Source organism: Petaurus breviceps, unplaced genomic scaffold (genome assembly GCF_028583685.1).
Source record: "Petaurus breviceps papuanus isolate PSGF00001 unplaced genomic scaffold, PetGlider_PUasm1.0 182, whole genome shotgun sequence".
NCBI lineage: Eukaryota > Metazoa > Chordata > Mammalia > Diprotodontia > Petauridae > Petaurus > Petaurus breviceps.
The window spans coordinates 2,753,221-2,767,822 of NW_027185786.1; the positions used below are offsets into that span (position 1 = coordinate 2,753,221).

General features: G+C 46.6%; 1 protein-coding gene across 1 annotated transcript; it reads left to right on the plus strand.

The window, feature by feature from the left end:
• Positions 1–3,057: 3,057 nt before the first annotated feature.
• Positions 3,058–14,060, plus strand: SPMIP8 (sperm microtubule inner protein 8). Its single transcript, XM_069087592.1, has 5 exons — positions 3,058–3,919; positions 4,579–4,640; positions 5,531–5,705; positions 7,488–7,549; positions 8,767–14,060. The coding sequence occupies exons 1-5, from the start codon at positions 3,697–3,699 to the stop codon at positions 8,833–8,835; spliced, it is 591 nt and encodes a 196-aa protein (XP_068943693.1). The 5' UTR covers positions 3,058–3,696; the 3' UTR covers positions 8,836–14,060.
• The last annotated feature ends 542 nt before the right edge of the window (positions 14,061–14,602 follow it).

Sequence of the window (14,602 nt, forward strand, 5' to 3'; positions counted from 1 at the left end):
GTAGAGACTGGTATGAATTCATTAGATGACACTGAGGAGCCTGACTCAAGGCAAGCACCTCAACCCCTCTCCCAGTTCCCTCACCACCAAGTTGTTGTGAGGCCCTAGTTAGATCATGTATGTGGATTGTTTTGTCCACTTTAATACATTTCGGCTATTTTTAAGATTTGGGGAAATGACAAGTCACTTCTTGCCAAAAATTTGAGGAGCCCAGTGAAGACTCCATCTCATTATCTCCCCCTAAACAAGCCAGAAGTCTGGTTTCCTAAGTCAACCTTGAGCCTCTCTCTGGAGCTCCTCTTTTGAGAAAGCTTGCCCTGGGCCATGCTGCTGGATTCAGCTGCTATTCCTGGGATGTGGTCAGGATCTGGTTCAAAGAGATAAAGGGCTGAATAATAAATATTAAATATATTATAACATAACATGTTATAATATGCTATAATAATAAATATTGAATAATATTTAATTAAAATAAATAATAAAGCTTTATAATAGGTGCCCAATATCATGAGCAGTCATTTCTCCTCTTTATGCCTGCCTCCATGAGATGAATTCTGCTCTTCCTGGCATTGCTTAGGGGTGGGGGTTGGATGAGTGAGATTCCCCTGGATTGACTCTGAGCCTGTTCCCCCTGTGGCATCCTCCCCTGCTCTCCACAATACAGCAGCCACCTCCTCCCCCCCTCCAGTTCTCTGACTTGTATTCCCCTAAAGAAAACAGTTTCTCTTATCCTCTGTAGCAGCTGGCCAGAGCCCTCCCCAACAGGGAGAATTTCCTTTCAGCTGGACTGAATAGGGGTCACCAGTTTCCAGGTAACTTTGGTGACACAGCTCCAGTAACCTAGCAACCCCGCCTTTCCTACCCAGGAAAGACTTTGGATTGGAGCTGTCCATTGTCCTGCTGAATGAGGGGATCAGTAAACAGAAGGACCAGGGATGGAGACCTCACAATGGGAGAAACTTGGAGAGGATAGATCTTGTCTCCTCAGAATGTCCATTTGTTTTGATCCCTTCTGCTGGAGCATTGAACTTTCTTCCCTTCTTATTTCTTTGCTTCTTCCTTGGACGTATGGTGACTGGATAAAATAAGAAAGCCACCCAAGTGCGTCAGAACTCCTTGTCCCCTGGATGATAACTCCCTCCTTAAAGTCAAGAAAATTCAGGCTTTCTGAGGATTTCAAAGTAGGCAAGGTTCGTTACTAGCAACTCCTCACTTCCCTTTCTGAGTCCCCTCACCTCTCTTTCTGAACCCTTCAAGGTGTGGTGGTTTGTCCTTCTCTCTCTCTCTCTCTCTCTCTCTCTCTCTCTCTCTCTCTGTATGTCTCTCTGTCTCTGTCTCTCTCTCAGCTTTTTGGAGGGGAGAGGGCAGGGGAATTGGGGTTAAGTGACTTGCCCAAGGTCACAAGGCTAGTAAGTGTTAAGTGTCTGAGGCTGGATTTGAACTCAGGTCCTCCTAACTTCAGGGCTGGTGCTCTATTCACTGCACCACCTAGCCACCCCTGTCCTTCATTCTCAAAGAGGACCATTACGTCAGGAAGATGCTGCCATGATTTGCAAGCGAATTGGATTTAAGTGAGGGAGTCACCAGCCTCACTTTCTCCTCCAGAGCTATCTGGCTTCAGTGGCCAGATATAGATCAAGATAACTGGAGATGGCATCTTAGCATCAGAATGGTGGGCAATACACTTGGCTTGGAGTTTAAAGACCTGCTATCAAATTCTGGCTTTGCCACTTAATTACTTCTGCCCACTTGGGTATTAACCTTTTAGACCTTATTTTCCCCAGCTTTAAAATGAAAGGGTTGAGATTGATGGTCCCTAAAGTTTCTTCCAGTTCTAAATCCTGTCATCCTATGACTTTTTATTGATTCCCTTCCTCTGCCTTCCCTTGCCAGCCTGGTCACTCAGTACCCCTTGTCATGCCTGCTAGTTTCCAAAAACCTTCCAGTACTGCACTCTTCCTCAAGACTACTTTGCACATTTGCCTCCCCTCCAGGACCTCGTGGTCCAGATTTTGTTCTCCCTTCTTCCCCCTTCAAGACTCCCATGTTTTGGGGTGCCTATCTGTCTCAGAAGGCTGAGATTGTGAGATGAAGACATAGGAGTCTGGACTGGAGAAGGACTTTTCATCATATTATATCAAGGAAAGGAACATTGGACTAGGAACCAGGAGATATGGATTCTGATACCAATTTTGCTACTGCTCCTGGTATGGTCTGGTGTACTCTTTTATCTTTATAATTCTAGTGTCTTCCTTCTGTTAATTGTCTCTAGTTTATTCCGTATGTGGCTTGCATGCACATAGCTGTTTGTATGCTGTCTCCCCCATTAGACTGGGGGCTCCTTCAGGGGAAGGGTTGTTTTGGTGTGTTTTTTTTAGCCTTTCTTGGCATGAGCCAAGTACTAGGCACCGTGCCTAAAACACAGTAAGTACCTAATAAATGTTCATTGATAGATTCTATACGTTGGTGAATCCAAGTCGAGAATTTCTTCTTGCTGTTGTCCTGTATTTTCCTTCATTTTAGTGCTTCATGATCTAGACCACTGTGGAGATTTTTCCCAATTAGTTCTTCAAATATTTCATCCACCTTTTTTTTTCCTTTTTTCAGTATCTTCTTCAACCCTAAGTAATGATATTTGTGCTTCTTGCTTTGCTTTCCAAATTTGTTATTATTTCAAATTATTTTATTCGGTGCATCCCTTCATCATTTTTGCTGCAGTCCATGCTGCCTCTCTTTCCTTTTCCATTTTGTTTTTTCTATCGAATTACATTGGCTTTATTTAGTTGATTCATATGTGACTCTGGCACCAATATTTTCATGTTGGAGCTCTCACTTTACAGCTACAGCTTTCCTAGTTGGTGTTTTATGTGTATTTTTAAGAACTAAATTATAATCCTTCTGGAATTCCTTTAATATACTTATTTTCCAGTTTAATTTTCCCCCCAATGCTTCCTCCAACTCATTCATTGATACTTCAAGTTGGACTTCTGAAGGAATTTTATCCCTTTGGTCTTTCATGTTGCAGAAGCTCTTAATTGAGCTGGATGTCTTTTTCTTTCTTAATTCACTTCTCATTTTTCTATTCATGGATGGGAGTAAGAGTGATGCATTCAGTGTGAGCCGGAGTTCCCATGACCAGTGGGAGGCTTTATTCCATCTCCAGTTGAAAAAAAATTGGGGAAATAATAGCACCTACTTTAGAGATCAAATGAGACAACTTATGTAAAGACCTTTGTAAGCCTTAAATCAGTATGCAAATGCCAGATATCATAGACTACCTTCTTTCTAGATGCTAGTAAAATGGAGGGAGCCAAGGAGTGTCCTCAACCTTGGAAAGAGGAGGAGATTTTAGAGGAGAATGTGGAAGATGAATGGGGATGGGACCAGGCTCCTGGGGGTAGTGGTTTCAGTTCAACTTCCCCTTTCTGGAGTTCAGGGATTCATTCCCCTCTCTCAATTGCCAGAGTGGGCTGTGGGAATTAAAGCCTTCTGCCCCTGGCCAAGAGAGCAGTGAAGGTAAGATGGGGGCTAAAGATGAAGGAGACCTAGTGCTTTCAGGCCCTGCTTTCTGTTTCTCAATTCTTGGTGGGAGGGAGAATAGTCTGGAAAGGGCCAAGACCCCTGGTGGTCTCACAGTTCAGCCTTCTTATTGGATATCTGTCATCTGGTTTTATCTCACTATGGGGTTTCCCAGCCATGGCTCAGATCATCGACCTGGTCCCTTGGAGTGATAACTCCACTGAAGCTTATGCAACCCCAGCCATCATGTTCCCCATACCTCCAAAGAAGAACATGCTCCCAGGGGTGAAACAACAACTTTACCACCCCTACCTGCCCACCCTGCGGCGGATGGACATGGACACGGTCATCGCAAAACTTCCTGATGAGCACTGCCAGTCTTCCACCTTCTGCTCCAAAGGTAATAATGCCCACCTGGGCCTGTCTGGAGTCCCATGCCTGGACACGATGAAGGCAAGGTCACTATATGGGACTTCTACAGGCTATGAGACCAAGGTCAAGTCCAGGCATGTGGAAAGAATGAGAGATATGATGTGTGACCTTGGGCAAGAAACTAACCTCCCCAGTCCTTCGATTCCTTCATTGTAAAGTTGGGGAGGAGCCTCCGAGGCCCCTTCCACTTCTAAACCCATGATCCTAGAACAGTCCCTCTCTCTCCTCATGAGGAGAACCATGCCTGGTCCTTGCTCCCTCTCTACCTCACACATCTTCACACCATTACAGAGAATATCAAGAGGAGGCAGGAACCCTGTCAGGAAAAGGTATGTCCTCAATCCAAGGCCTCCTTCTTTTGCAACCTGGATAACCTGAAGTTATCTCGAAACATACAAAATAGACACTCAGATCCAGAGACATACCTCCACATTTTAAAACTCCACAGTATAATAGTAAAGGCTCAGTTATACAGCTGTTCACATGGTTGTCAAAGGACTTTGCTGTAACGAGCTGCACTCACTATATTTATACACAGGACCCAAAGACACAATCGACACAGACGGTATATACCACAGACACACACAAGATCACACACCCTCCATCATCTGTTTCTCCTCTCTGCAGGTGACTTTAACCAAGCACACTTCAGCTTGCTGGGTGTCCCCAACAAAAGCCTGAATGGTCTGGTGAGTGGCCCTCTTAGACTTGAGTCCAGCTTGAAGGTGGAGGGAGGATGGTAGGGTGGGAAGCAGAGGGAGAAGGGTCACAGCGCATGTACAGAACAAGTAGTTGAAGGGGCAATCATACCCAGCCCCCCCCAAGGCCAGGCTCTCCCTCTCCTCCCAGGTTTACATTCCAAAGGACCAAATTCCACCTAAAAATCTGGTGCCTGGTCTCAGTCACACTGTGGGGTTTTCCTATGTCTCCAATCATTGATGTGATTGAGCCCTCAGACCTATTAGTCACAAAGGCTTGAGAGGTAAATTTGACTGAGGTGACTCCCCTCCATCATTCACTCTCAGGACAGGGAGTCCAGCAGCAATGAGTATCTTCTCTCTGTGTCCTACTAAGCAGGGAAGGAAGGGAACAACCTCCCCCCACTGCCTGATCAGGGCTGGCTTTGAGTGGGAAGGGAGAAGTATCCTGGGGCTCAGTTCATGACCACTCTCTTCCACTGACCAATGTGCATATATGAGGAAATGGAGGGAATTATTTTTTTCTCCTTGAATCCCCAGTACCTAGAATTGTACCTGGCATGTGGTAGTCACTTAATAAATGGTTTCTGATTGATTGATAGGGGAAGGGCTAATGGGGTTGGGAGAAATGATAGGGGAACAGAAGAACAGTGAGCCGGGGGGAGGACAGGTCCATTCCTGGGTCCTGTGACATTACTGGCTTCAGTCAGAGGTCTAGTGTTGCCTTGGCTCTGCCATGAGCCCGGTGCAAATGTCTCTTCCACCTAGGCCTATGCCTTTGGAGACTGTCCTATCCCCACCCTCTCCTCCATTACCATAGTATCTCAGGACCTGAAGCTGTCTTTTGTCTTTCACTCTGGGCCTGGGGTCTCCCTATACAGGAAATCACTGGGACAGGACAGTCGCTTAAAAAGAGGTACCAGCGGGGTAAGATGACCCCATTAGTACCCAGCATTAACCAAATCAACTGGCCCTCCCATACCCGTGCTGTTGAAGACTGGTCCCACTTTGTCTCTGCCTCAAGAGAGTTCAAGCTTCCTCTTGTGGATAGAAGGGGTATGTAAGGAGCCAGACAACTGGGGTGGGTAGTGGGTGGGGTGGGATCATGCCAGAGAGCTCATTGTGGGTAGGGGAAACATGAAATATAAGGCAATCATGCCTGGAGTAAGGGGAGTCTGGGGGAGAAAGAAAGGAAGGAAGAAATGGAGGAAGGGAGGGAGGAAGGAAGGAAGGAAGGAAGGAAGGAAGGAAGGAAGGAAGGAAGGAAGGAAGGAAGGAAGGAAGGAAGGAAGGAAGGGAGGGAAGGAGGGAGGAAGAGAGGGAGGAAAGAAGGAAGGAAGGGAGGAAGGGAAGGAGGGATGGAGAAATAAAGGGGGGAAGGAAGGAAGGGAGGGAGGAAGGAAGGAAGGTAGGAAGGGAATAAGGGAGGGAAGGAGGGAGGGAGAAATAAAGGGGGGAAGGAAGGAAAGAAGGGAGGAAGGGAGGGAGGAAGGAAGGAAGGAAGGAAGGAAGGAAGGAAGGAAGGAAGGAAGGCTTTATTAGGCACATATGGCCTCTGAGTATATAGGTCAAAACCATAAAACATGCCAAGGTCCAAGTGTACCAAGTTCCTCAATATCTACCCAGCTCCACTGCAGACCATGGTTGACCCAAAGCCACCTCCTTCCCCTGTTTCTTCCTCTGTAAGTGGGGTTATAATTCCTTTCTACTTCACAGGATGAAACAAGAGATGATTATAAAAGGGCTTTAGGAAGCAGGAGTCTTCCCTTCTTTTTATCTTCCTGACCCTGAGAACTGGAATGACCAGTGGTCTTAGAGTCAGATGCACTAGGTTTGAGTTCTGACAAGGTCTGCCCCCCAGACCTTTCTAAGGGGATGGGCTGTTTGCTTTTTTAAGATTCCAACTCAGTAACCTTAATCCTAGTTATGATACTTGATCAGCTATGTAACCCTGGGCAAGTCAAGTTTCTGAGCCTCAGTTTTCCCCATCTATAAAATGGAAATGACACTTACAAGATGTACCTCAGAAAAATATTGTGAGGAAAGGGTTTTCTGAACCTGAGAATGCCACAGAAACATTAGTTATTAATTAGTATCTTTACCAGAGCCTGTAGGAGGGGACAGGAAATTTATATGCAGTTGCCTCCCTATGTACAACAGAGATATTGTCCCCACCTCCAGGTCCTGCTTAGTCCGGAAATATAGCCTTCCTCCCCCTCCAACTGGCCCTTTCCTGCCCATTTGAGCCCTAAGTGTCAGACTCTGAAATATGAAGGAAACAAGGGCCTGGGAGCTGGTGGAGGGGCCAAGGAACCTTCTCTCTCTAGACAGGAGAAGCCTCTGCTTATGGCCCAGACAATGCCTGGGATAATTATGAAGCCATGAAGTTTTTATCTTCTTCCTCCCTCCTTCCATTCTCCACTAGGATTCTGGGGCCTTTTGTCTTCCCCTGGCTACTAAGAGACCCCCAACTCTGGGTGTCTCCCCAGTTCCCATGTTCAAAATCTACCTATTCTGTGCCCTGTTTTCTAAGGGCCTACTTGTTTCTGGCTGATTATGAGCCACTATGATCAACTGACATGTAAAATGGGCCTTTCTCCTTAGCAAAAGCATTTTAGGCTAGATTGGGCAAGGTAAACCTTCTGGAGATGGTACCTTGATCGAAAAAAAGACCATAAAAGCAAGAATTTAAGGCTTGGGGTGAATGTGAGGGCAGGTGGGGTTTGAGGGTGTATTATGTGCAGGAAGGCCTCTCTGGATGATGGGTTCAAACTGTCCTGTGATAGAAGTGATGACCCTGGGCCTGGGCCATGAATTATCTGCTTTCTCTTTCCACAGGTGAGGGTCTCAGTGGCTATGCAGTGAGGTATCTGAAGCCGGATATCACTCAGTGCTGGCGGGTAGGATTGCTTGATCCATCCTTGCCTGCCACCCACTGCCCCGTGATCCTAGGCCCTGGTCGAGGGTGGACTCAGACACATCTCCACTGGGACAGGGTCCCTCCAGAGAGGGTGGGGGTGGGAGAAGAGGAGGGCAGGAAGAGAATGATGGGGGAATGCGCCAGCTCCCACATCCCTCTCTCCCTCTCGTCTGACCCCAGCTGGACAGAACATAGAAAAAGGAATTCCTCCTTATCCATTAGAGGAATATCTGGGGGACTTTGGTGGTCATCCATGGAGGAGGGGAGGGGAGTCAAGGAGCCACAGCAGAGTCCCCCATTCTGACTTCTGTGATAAGATGGTTCTCAGGGGTCTGAGAAGGAAGGAGCAGAGGTTCTCCAGACCTTAAGCCAGTGGATTCCTAGTATAACTGCCTAATTATTACCCCCAGTTTACATCTCTGCTCCCTGGATTCCATTGGGAGTCTGAGGATCTAGGTGTGACCTTGGCAAATTATTTTACTTTTATGAGCCTCTAGTTTTCTTATGTATAAAATGAGGTTGGGGCAGGGGGAGGAGGTGTTAAACTCCATGGTCTATAACATCCCTTCTGGATCTACATCTGTTCTTATGAACCCAGCTCTTCCATAAACTACTCATGTCACCTTGGACAGGTCACTCCCCTCTCTAAGCCTGTTTCACCATCTGTGAAATGAAAATGAGAATACATGCCTTCCTTGTATAACCAATGTGTCAAACTATAAAACACCACACATTTGTAAGTGGGGTTGTGATCAACTGGGACAAAGAAAGGCCTTTCTTCCTGAAGCCAACGTCCCTCTCCCAGGCAGCCTGGGATCATTCTTTGCAACAGCATTGGCTAGAGTGCTCACCACTGAAATGCACAGTCAATGGGTCATCCCACACCCAATCGCCCCCCCCCAAGCCCCTCCCAGGCCTCTGGGGAACTGGAGGATGCAGCTTGGCTGCTATCTCTGTGGTCTTGAGCAGTTTATTTCATTTCTTCATCTGTAAAGTTAAGGAATTGGAATAGGTGAATGCTAATGTTCTATGCTTCCAAATCCATTGACTGCATCCTTCATCCCTGGGGGCAGGAGATGGTATGAATCTTTGGCCTCTGTGAACACACAGACCCCTCCCCAAGGACCTCCAAGCATCCATAAGGAGAGCTGGACCAAAAAGCCATGATTTACTGATCTTGCTCTCTGGTCCTCTTAGTACTGTCTTAACCAGCACCCCAGCCTTGAACTGCATGGACAGAAAACCCTGCCTAATGATACCACGTAAGTGATTCCTCTTAGGGGTCGTCCATGGGGACCAGCATAGAGCCCCCCCCCCCCCTCAGATCTGAGTAGTATTGCTTCTCTCCCCGCAGGAACAGCTTCCGAAGCTTCAGCTCCCCCTACAGGTAACAGGATGGGACCCCTGCCCTGCATCTAGCCCCTCACCTGCTATGTCTGAGCCGTGTTCCCCATCCAGGATTGGGCTTAGTTCTCATTGATCAGGGTTTGGGAGGGCAAGATGGATGATGGCTTGTGTGAGGTCACTATGACATAAGGACAGGGAAAGAGTAAGAGACTGATAATTCATCAGCTCTCCTAGTCCCTCAAAACAGTGTAGGCACATGGGAGCTGTCCAGCTCCATTGGTTCCTTAGGAAGTGAGGTTAGGGTTTTCCCTGCAAAGCAGGAAAAACAGGAGTCCTAATATAAATGCACAAAGGGTATTGGACTTGAAGTGAGAAGGCCTATGTATGCCTTTGGACAAATAATTTCACCTCTCTGGGCCCCAGTGTCCAAATCTATAGAATGGGTGGCTGTCAGAACTGTGGAAGGGACCTCAGACATCATTTAAGCCTGAGGCCATGAAAATGGTCACAGATGTTGGTAGAGCTTTTCTACGCAAGATTTAACTTCCAATTTGGGCAGAGGAAGGGGTTCAAGGTGGTCTTTTAAGAGGCAAGGCAGCTGGGGGAAGGAGCCTTTGAGTCCAGCCAAAAAACAATTGAGTGTTCATTCTATAGTTAGCCCTGAACTGAACACCATAGGGGATACAAGAGCCCTGTAAGATCAGCCTGTGCCCTGAGGAAGTTTATAACCAGCCAGGCAATGAGACTAACAAGAAGGAAATAAAGTGTGAGCTATGTAGCAAGAGCTATGCATGTCATAAAAGGGAGAGACTGGGTTCTTTCCCAAGAGCACCTGGGAAAGGCTTCCCAGAGGAGGTAGAGAAAGGGTAGAATTTAGAGAGAAGCGAATAGGGTTGACATTCCAGGCAGAAAAATAGTGTGAGTAAAATCAAAGAGGTGGAAATGAGTTATGGTATCTTCAGGGGACAAGGAGGAGGACAGAGTGAATGGAGAAAATTTGGAGTAGTAAGAAATATTAGAGTGGGAGCAGATTTATAGAGGGACGTTGAATGCCTAACAGAAGAGCTTGGACAGTGAGGAGGAGGAGGAGATCGTTCCTTGTAGTTTCCAAAGCACTTTAAATCACCCCTTTGGAGTAATTGGACTCCATTTCCCATCTTTAAAATTAGGGGGGTTGCCCTGGATGTCTCAATTCCCTTCCAGTTCAAATAACCTTTGAGTCTATAAAAGAGGTAGTTGGTGATTATGTAGCAGGGCTTCAGGTGAGCATCTGCTTCTTTCTCCCAGAAAAGTCAGCTACTTGATGCCCTGGCATTAGCCTCCCAAGAGGAGGAAGAGGATTTGGAGGTCTCAACCAGCAGAACCAAGCCATCTCAAGTCCCCAGCTCCCCAAAGGTAGAGATGGCTCAAGTGGATGGGACCTGCCAGTTCCCTGAGGAATATGGAATCCATGGCAAGAATAATAAAATAACCAATCCACCCAAGAAGGCTTGAGCCTCAAAATGGCAGGAAAATGTACTGATGTTGGGGTAAGGGCAGTGGTTATTAAGGTGCTCCAGAACAAAGGAAGCCAACTCATATTTCTTCTTGGCCCCATGGGAACAAGTGCCCCCTTGATTCAGGGACAGAAGACAGCCTGCCTTCCCCTAGGAACTTTGTAGATGGGGAAGATGTTCGTTATGTGCCATACCATGAAGAATAGGTTCTCTGGAGTCAAAAGGACCAAGGGTTCAAATGCTGACTGTTCCTTGATGGAGACAGCTAAGTGGCATAATGGATAGCACACTGGGTGTGGAGTCAGAAAGACCTGAATTCAAATTCAATCTCAGACACTCTATAGCTGTGTGGCAATAGACCAGTCACTCAACCTGTCTGCCTCAGTTTCCTCAACTTGTATAATGGGATTACAGCTCATACTTTGCAGGGTCATTGTGAGGATCAGATGAGAGAATAATTGCAAAAGGGTTTAGCAGAGTTCAAATTTGCAAGATGGGGATTATCCCGCTATCACCTACTGCCACTGAGAGGAGAGCACTAGAAATCTAAGCCAACAATATTCCAGTTAGCTGCTCTTCTCTGATGCCGAAGGTGCAGAGACAAACCTGCCTTTCCAGAGGGAGAGAACAGGGACCCCCATTGTCCCGTGGTCTAGCCCTATGGGTCTGGTCTGCTTAGTTCTGGGGAGGATATCAGCTTCAGGGAGGAGGGCTGTCCTAAGCACCTGGTTCAGGATAGTGTCTCTAAGATCTCCCCCAAGCCCAGAGTTGCTTCTGTCATTCCTTCCCCCTCTCCCCAATCTACCCCATTCACTTGTTAATAATATCCATGTCAGGTATGTTACAGAACAAAGTGGCTAAGGCAGCCCTGGGCTTGATGGGGACAGGGCATGGGGAAGGTCTATTTCTCAGTTCACCACAAAATAAAAGGAAAATGTAAAAGTATTTTTAAGAGAATGATCTCAAGGTAAGCCCTGTCTGTGAAGAGCTGAGAGCTCTCTCATTGCTGTACTATGTCCTACTCCCCACATCCCTGCCCACTCACCACCCAACTCACATATCCACATCCTCTTTCCTTCTTTAACTCTCATGATTCCCTGAGGATAGCAGAGGCTGGGGCTCCCTCTGCCGTACCAGGGCCAGGATAGCTGTTCTCCTAGCCCACACCTACCTCTAGAGACCAAGTCAGGGGTACACAGATGGAAGCCAGGCAAGTTACCTGGTAGTGCCATTTGGCCAGAAGGACCAGGAGAGGGGGTGCCTTTTGGTTAATCCGTGGGACCACGTACAGGAAGATCGGGGGACTTGTCTGAGACCTCTCCTCCCATCCCAAGGCACCTAGACCTCATGTGTAAATTCTCCCCATTCTTTCATTCAGTGAGGCCACCTGAAGGTGCTCAGTGCTCTTCCTCTGGATACAGCCTCAGCTAAAAGAGTCAACTCCCATTTGATCCAATAGGTTTCTGTTAAACACCACATGCCAGTCATCCTGCAAGCTGCTGGAGGTGCAGAGAGAACCCACCCTTCCATATCTATGTTACAGGCACAGAGGCCCTTGGTAGTGTTAGGCACAAGCCTGAGCATCCCTTCCTGACACAATCTGCCACTCACTCCGGGTGATGTATGAAGGCCTCCCTGGACTCATGGTGTCATCTCTAGGCTTGGCTTCCTATCAAAGCACTAGACAGTCATAGGACACAAAGAGGACATATGGTAAACCTGGTGGGTCATGCCATACTAGGAAAGGCTACCTCAAATGCTAGCCAAAGTGGGTGAGAAGGGTGTCAGGATTCTTGGAATCCTAAGTGGGAAGGGGGAGAGGCTATGCCAACTGAACTGCCCATGTGAAGAACTGGAAAGCATGAATGACAGCAGATGCTTCCCCCCCAAGATGCACAGGCCTAGAGGTCAGAGTCCACCATGAACTCCACCACTTCTGAAAACACGTATTTATAGTTCTAGGACTACACAGAAATGACAAAACTACCTATAAAGGGAAGGATGAGTGGGAGAGGAAGCTTGCTGACCATGTCCTTGAAACACTGTCCTGCTGAACATTCTCCCTGGGAAGGATGTTGAGCTCTCAGAGCCAGAGGGAACATCTAGCCATCTAGCCTAACCCAGCAGGAAAATGAATCCCTCCCTCCTACACCATACCTGATCAATAATCCTTCGGCCTTTCCTTGAAGACATCTAATGAGGGGCATTCCCACTATGTCTAGGAGCCCATTCCATTTTCGGATAGCTCCAATTACTTGCAGAGCTTTTCCTGCCATCAAACTCATCAAACTTCTTGTACTGTCCACCCAAGGTCTCCAGTTCTACCCTCTGGGGCCAAACAAAACACAACAGTCCCTATTCTTCAAGGCTGCCCTTCACATCTTCGAAAACAGTGACCATGCTTCCTGAATCTCCTCTTCTCCATCCCCTGTCCCCCTCAACCAATGCTAACATGGCACAAACTTAAGGTTCATCATCTCTCCATCAGCATTCTGCAATTTACCACTAACCTTCCTAAACTACCCAGAACTGACCATATTCTGGATGTACAATGGCTAGAGTATTGGGCCTGGAGTCAGGAAGACCTGAGTTCAAATCAGATCTCAGCCACTAGGTCTGTGATCTTGGGCAAGTCACTTAACCTCAAGTTGCCTCAGTTTCCTTCTCTGTAAAATGGTGCTAATAAGAGCACCTCTTAGGGTTGTTGCAAAGACCAAATAAGATATTTTTAAAGCTCTTTGCGATACAAAGTGGCTGTGTAAATGCTGTATTTATTATCTAGATGCCAGGATGACCAGAGCAAAGTACAGCAGGGCTATCACTTCATCCTGAAAGTCATGCCTCTCAATGCAGCCCAATATCATACTAGCTCCTCCTCCTTCTGCCTTATGGCAGCTTCTCTGTAAGCTTCTGACCTACCCTGGGCTCCAGTCTGATTCCAGGGGCAGCTACAGAGGCACCATCATGTTTCTTTTTCTTCAAAATGTCAACTGAATGACAACTTCTTCATGCCTTGGGGAGTGACCTTGTGGTAGTAGAACTGATGTCCTGAGCTGCCAAAGTGTCCACTGGGTTTTGCTTCACTATATTGGCAAGCAAGGTGAGGAATAGCTGGGAAATGGCATTCAACCTGTCCTTGACCCTAGGAACTACACCTAGGGTTATTACAAGCTAGATAAGCCTTTAGTTCACATTTGACATTGTATTTAGTACAAAGGTGTCAAACTCGAGACTTCCCATAAAACTCCTGAGTGTAGCCAAGACCAGATTAAAATGTAATTGGGAAAAGAATAAAATAAAATAAAATGTAATTGGGAAATGTTTAACAAAATGTAAAGACAATATATCATAGGTAATGTTAGTTTGTGGTTTTCTAAGTCTTCCCTGGCCAGCAGGAAGCCATTTCCACTTGAGTTTGACACCAATGGGTGGTAGATACAAAACAGCCTCAATTGTTTCAGTGGAGGCAAGGAAGGATAGCAAAAAAAAATTTTTTAACTCACCTTTCAGATCCTCCCATGGAAAAGTCCTTGGTCTCTTGGCAATTAAATACATGTGTGCACAAAAGAACAGGCCTGGTTCCGGCCAAAGGAGATGGGGTTTGGTAATAATCATTCAGTCAACAAGCTTATTATGTGACTTGAAGATATTAGTCATATTTCCAATGATTAGGGAGTTCTAGGAACTTATCCAAGATTACCTGAGCATATTCCTATGCTGAGAGAGGGCCACAGTCAGGTACAGCACACTACCACCCCACACACAGCCCCTACACCCCTGTCCAAAAGCCTCCATTAGAAAAATTTGTTTCCAATTAGAATCTAAGGGCAGGGACCAGGTCTCATATTTCTGTTCCTGTGGTTGGCACAGGACCTGGCACATATTACTTAACAGATTCTGTTGGAAGAATGAATGAATACAGCCACACAAATCAACCCAGAATTAGACACTAATCCACCCCCAAAACCCATCCACAATAAACAGAAGAGTCCACTTTCCAAAAGCTACCTCTGTCCTTTCTGCTGGATGGCCACTGTTCAGAAGCTGAAAAGGAGCTTATTTGAGGCCTTTGTTTCTCTGTAGATTAGACAAAAAAAAAACAACCCCAAGGACTTAAGAATCTCATCAGAAAAGGTCTGACATTGCAGGACTAACCTTTGAGAACTGATTGGGGAATTGGCCAATGGCAA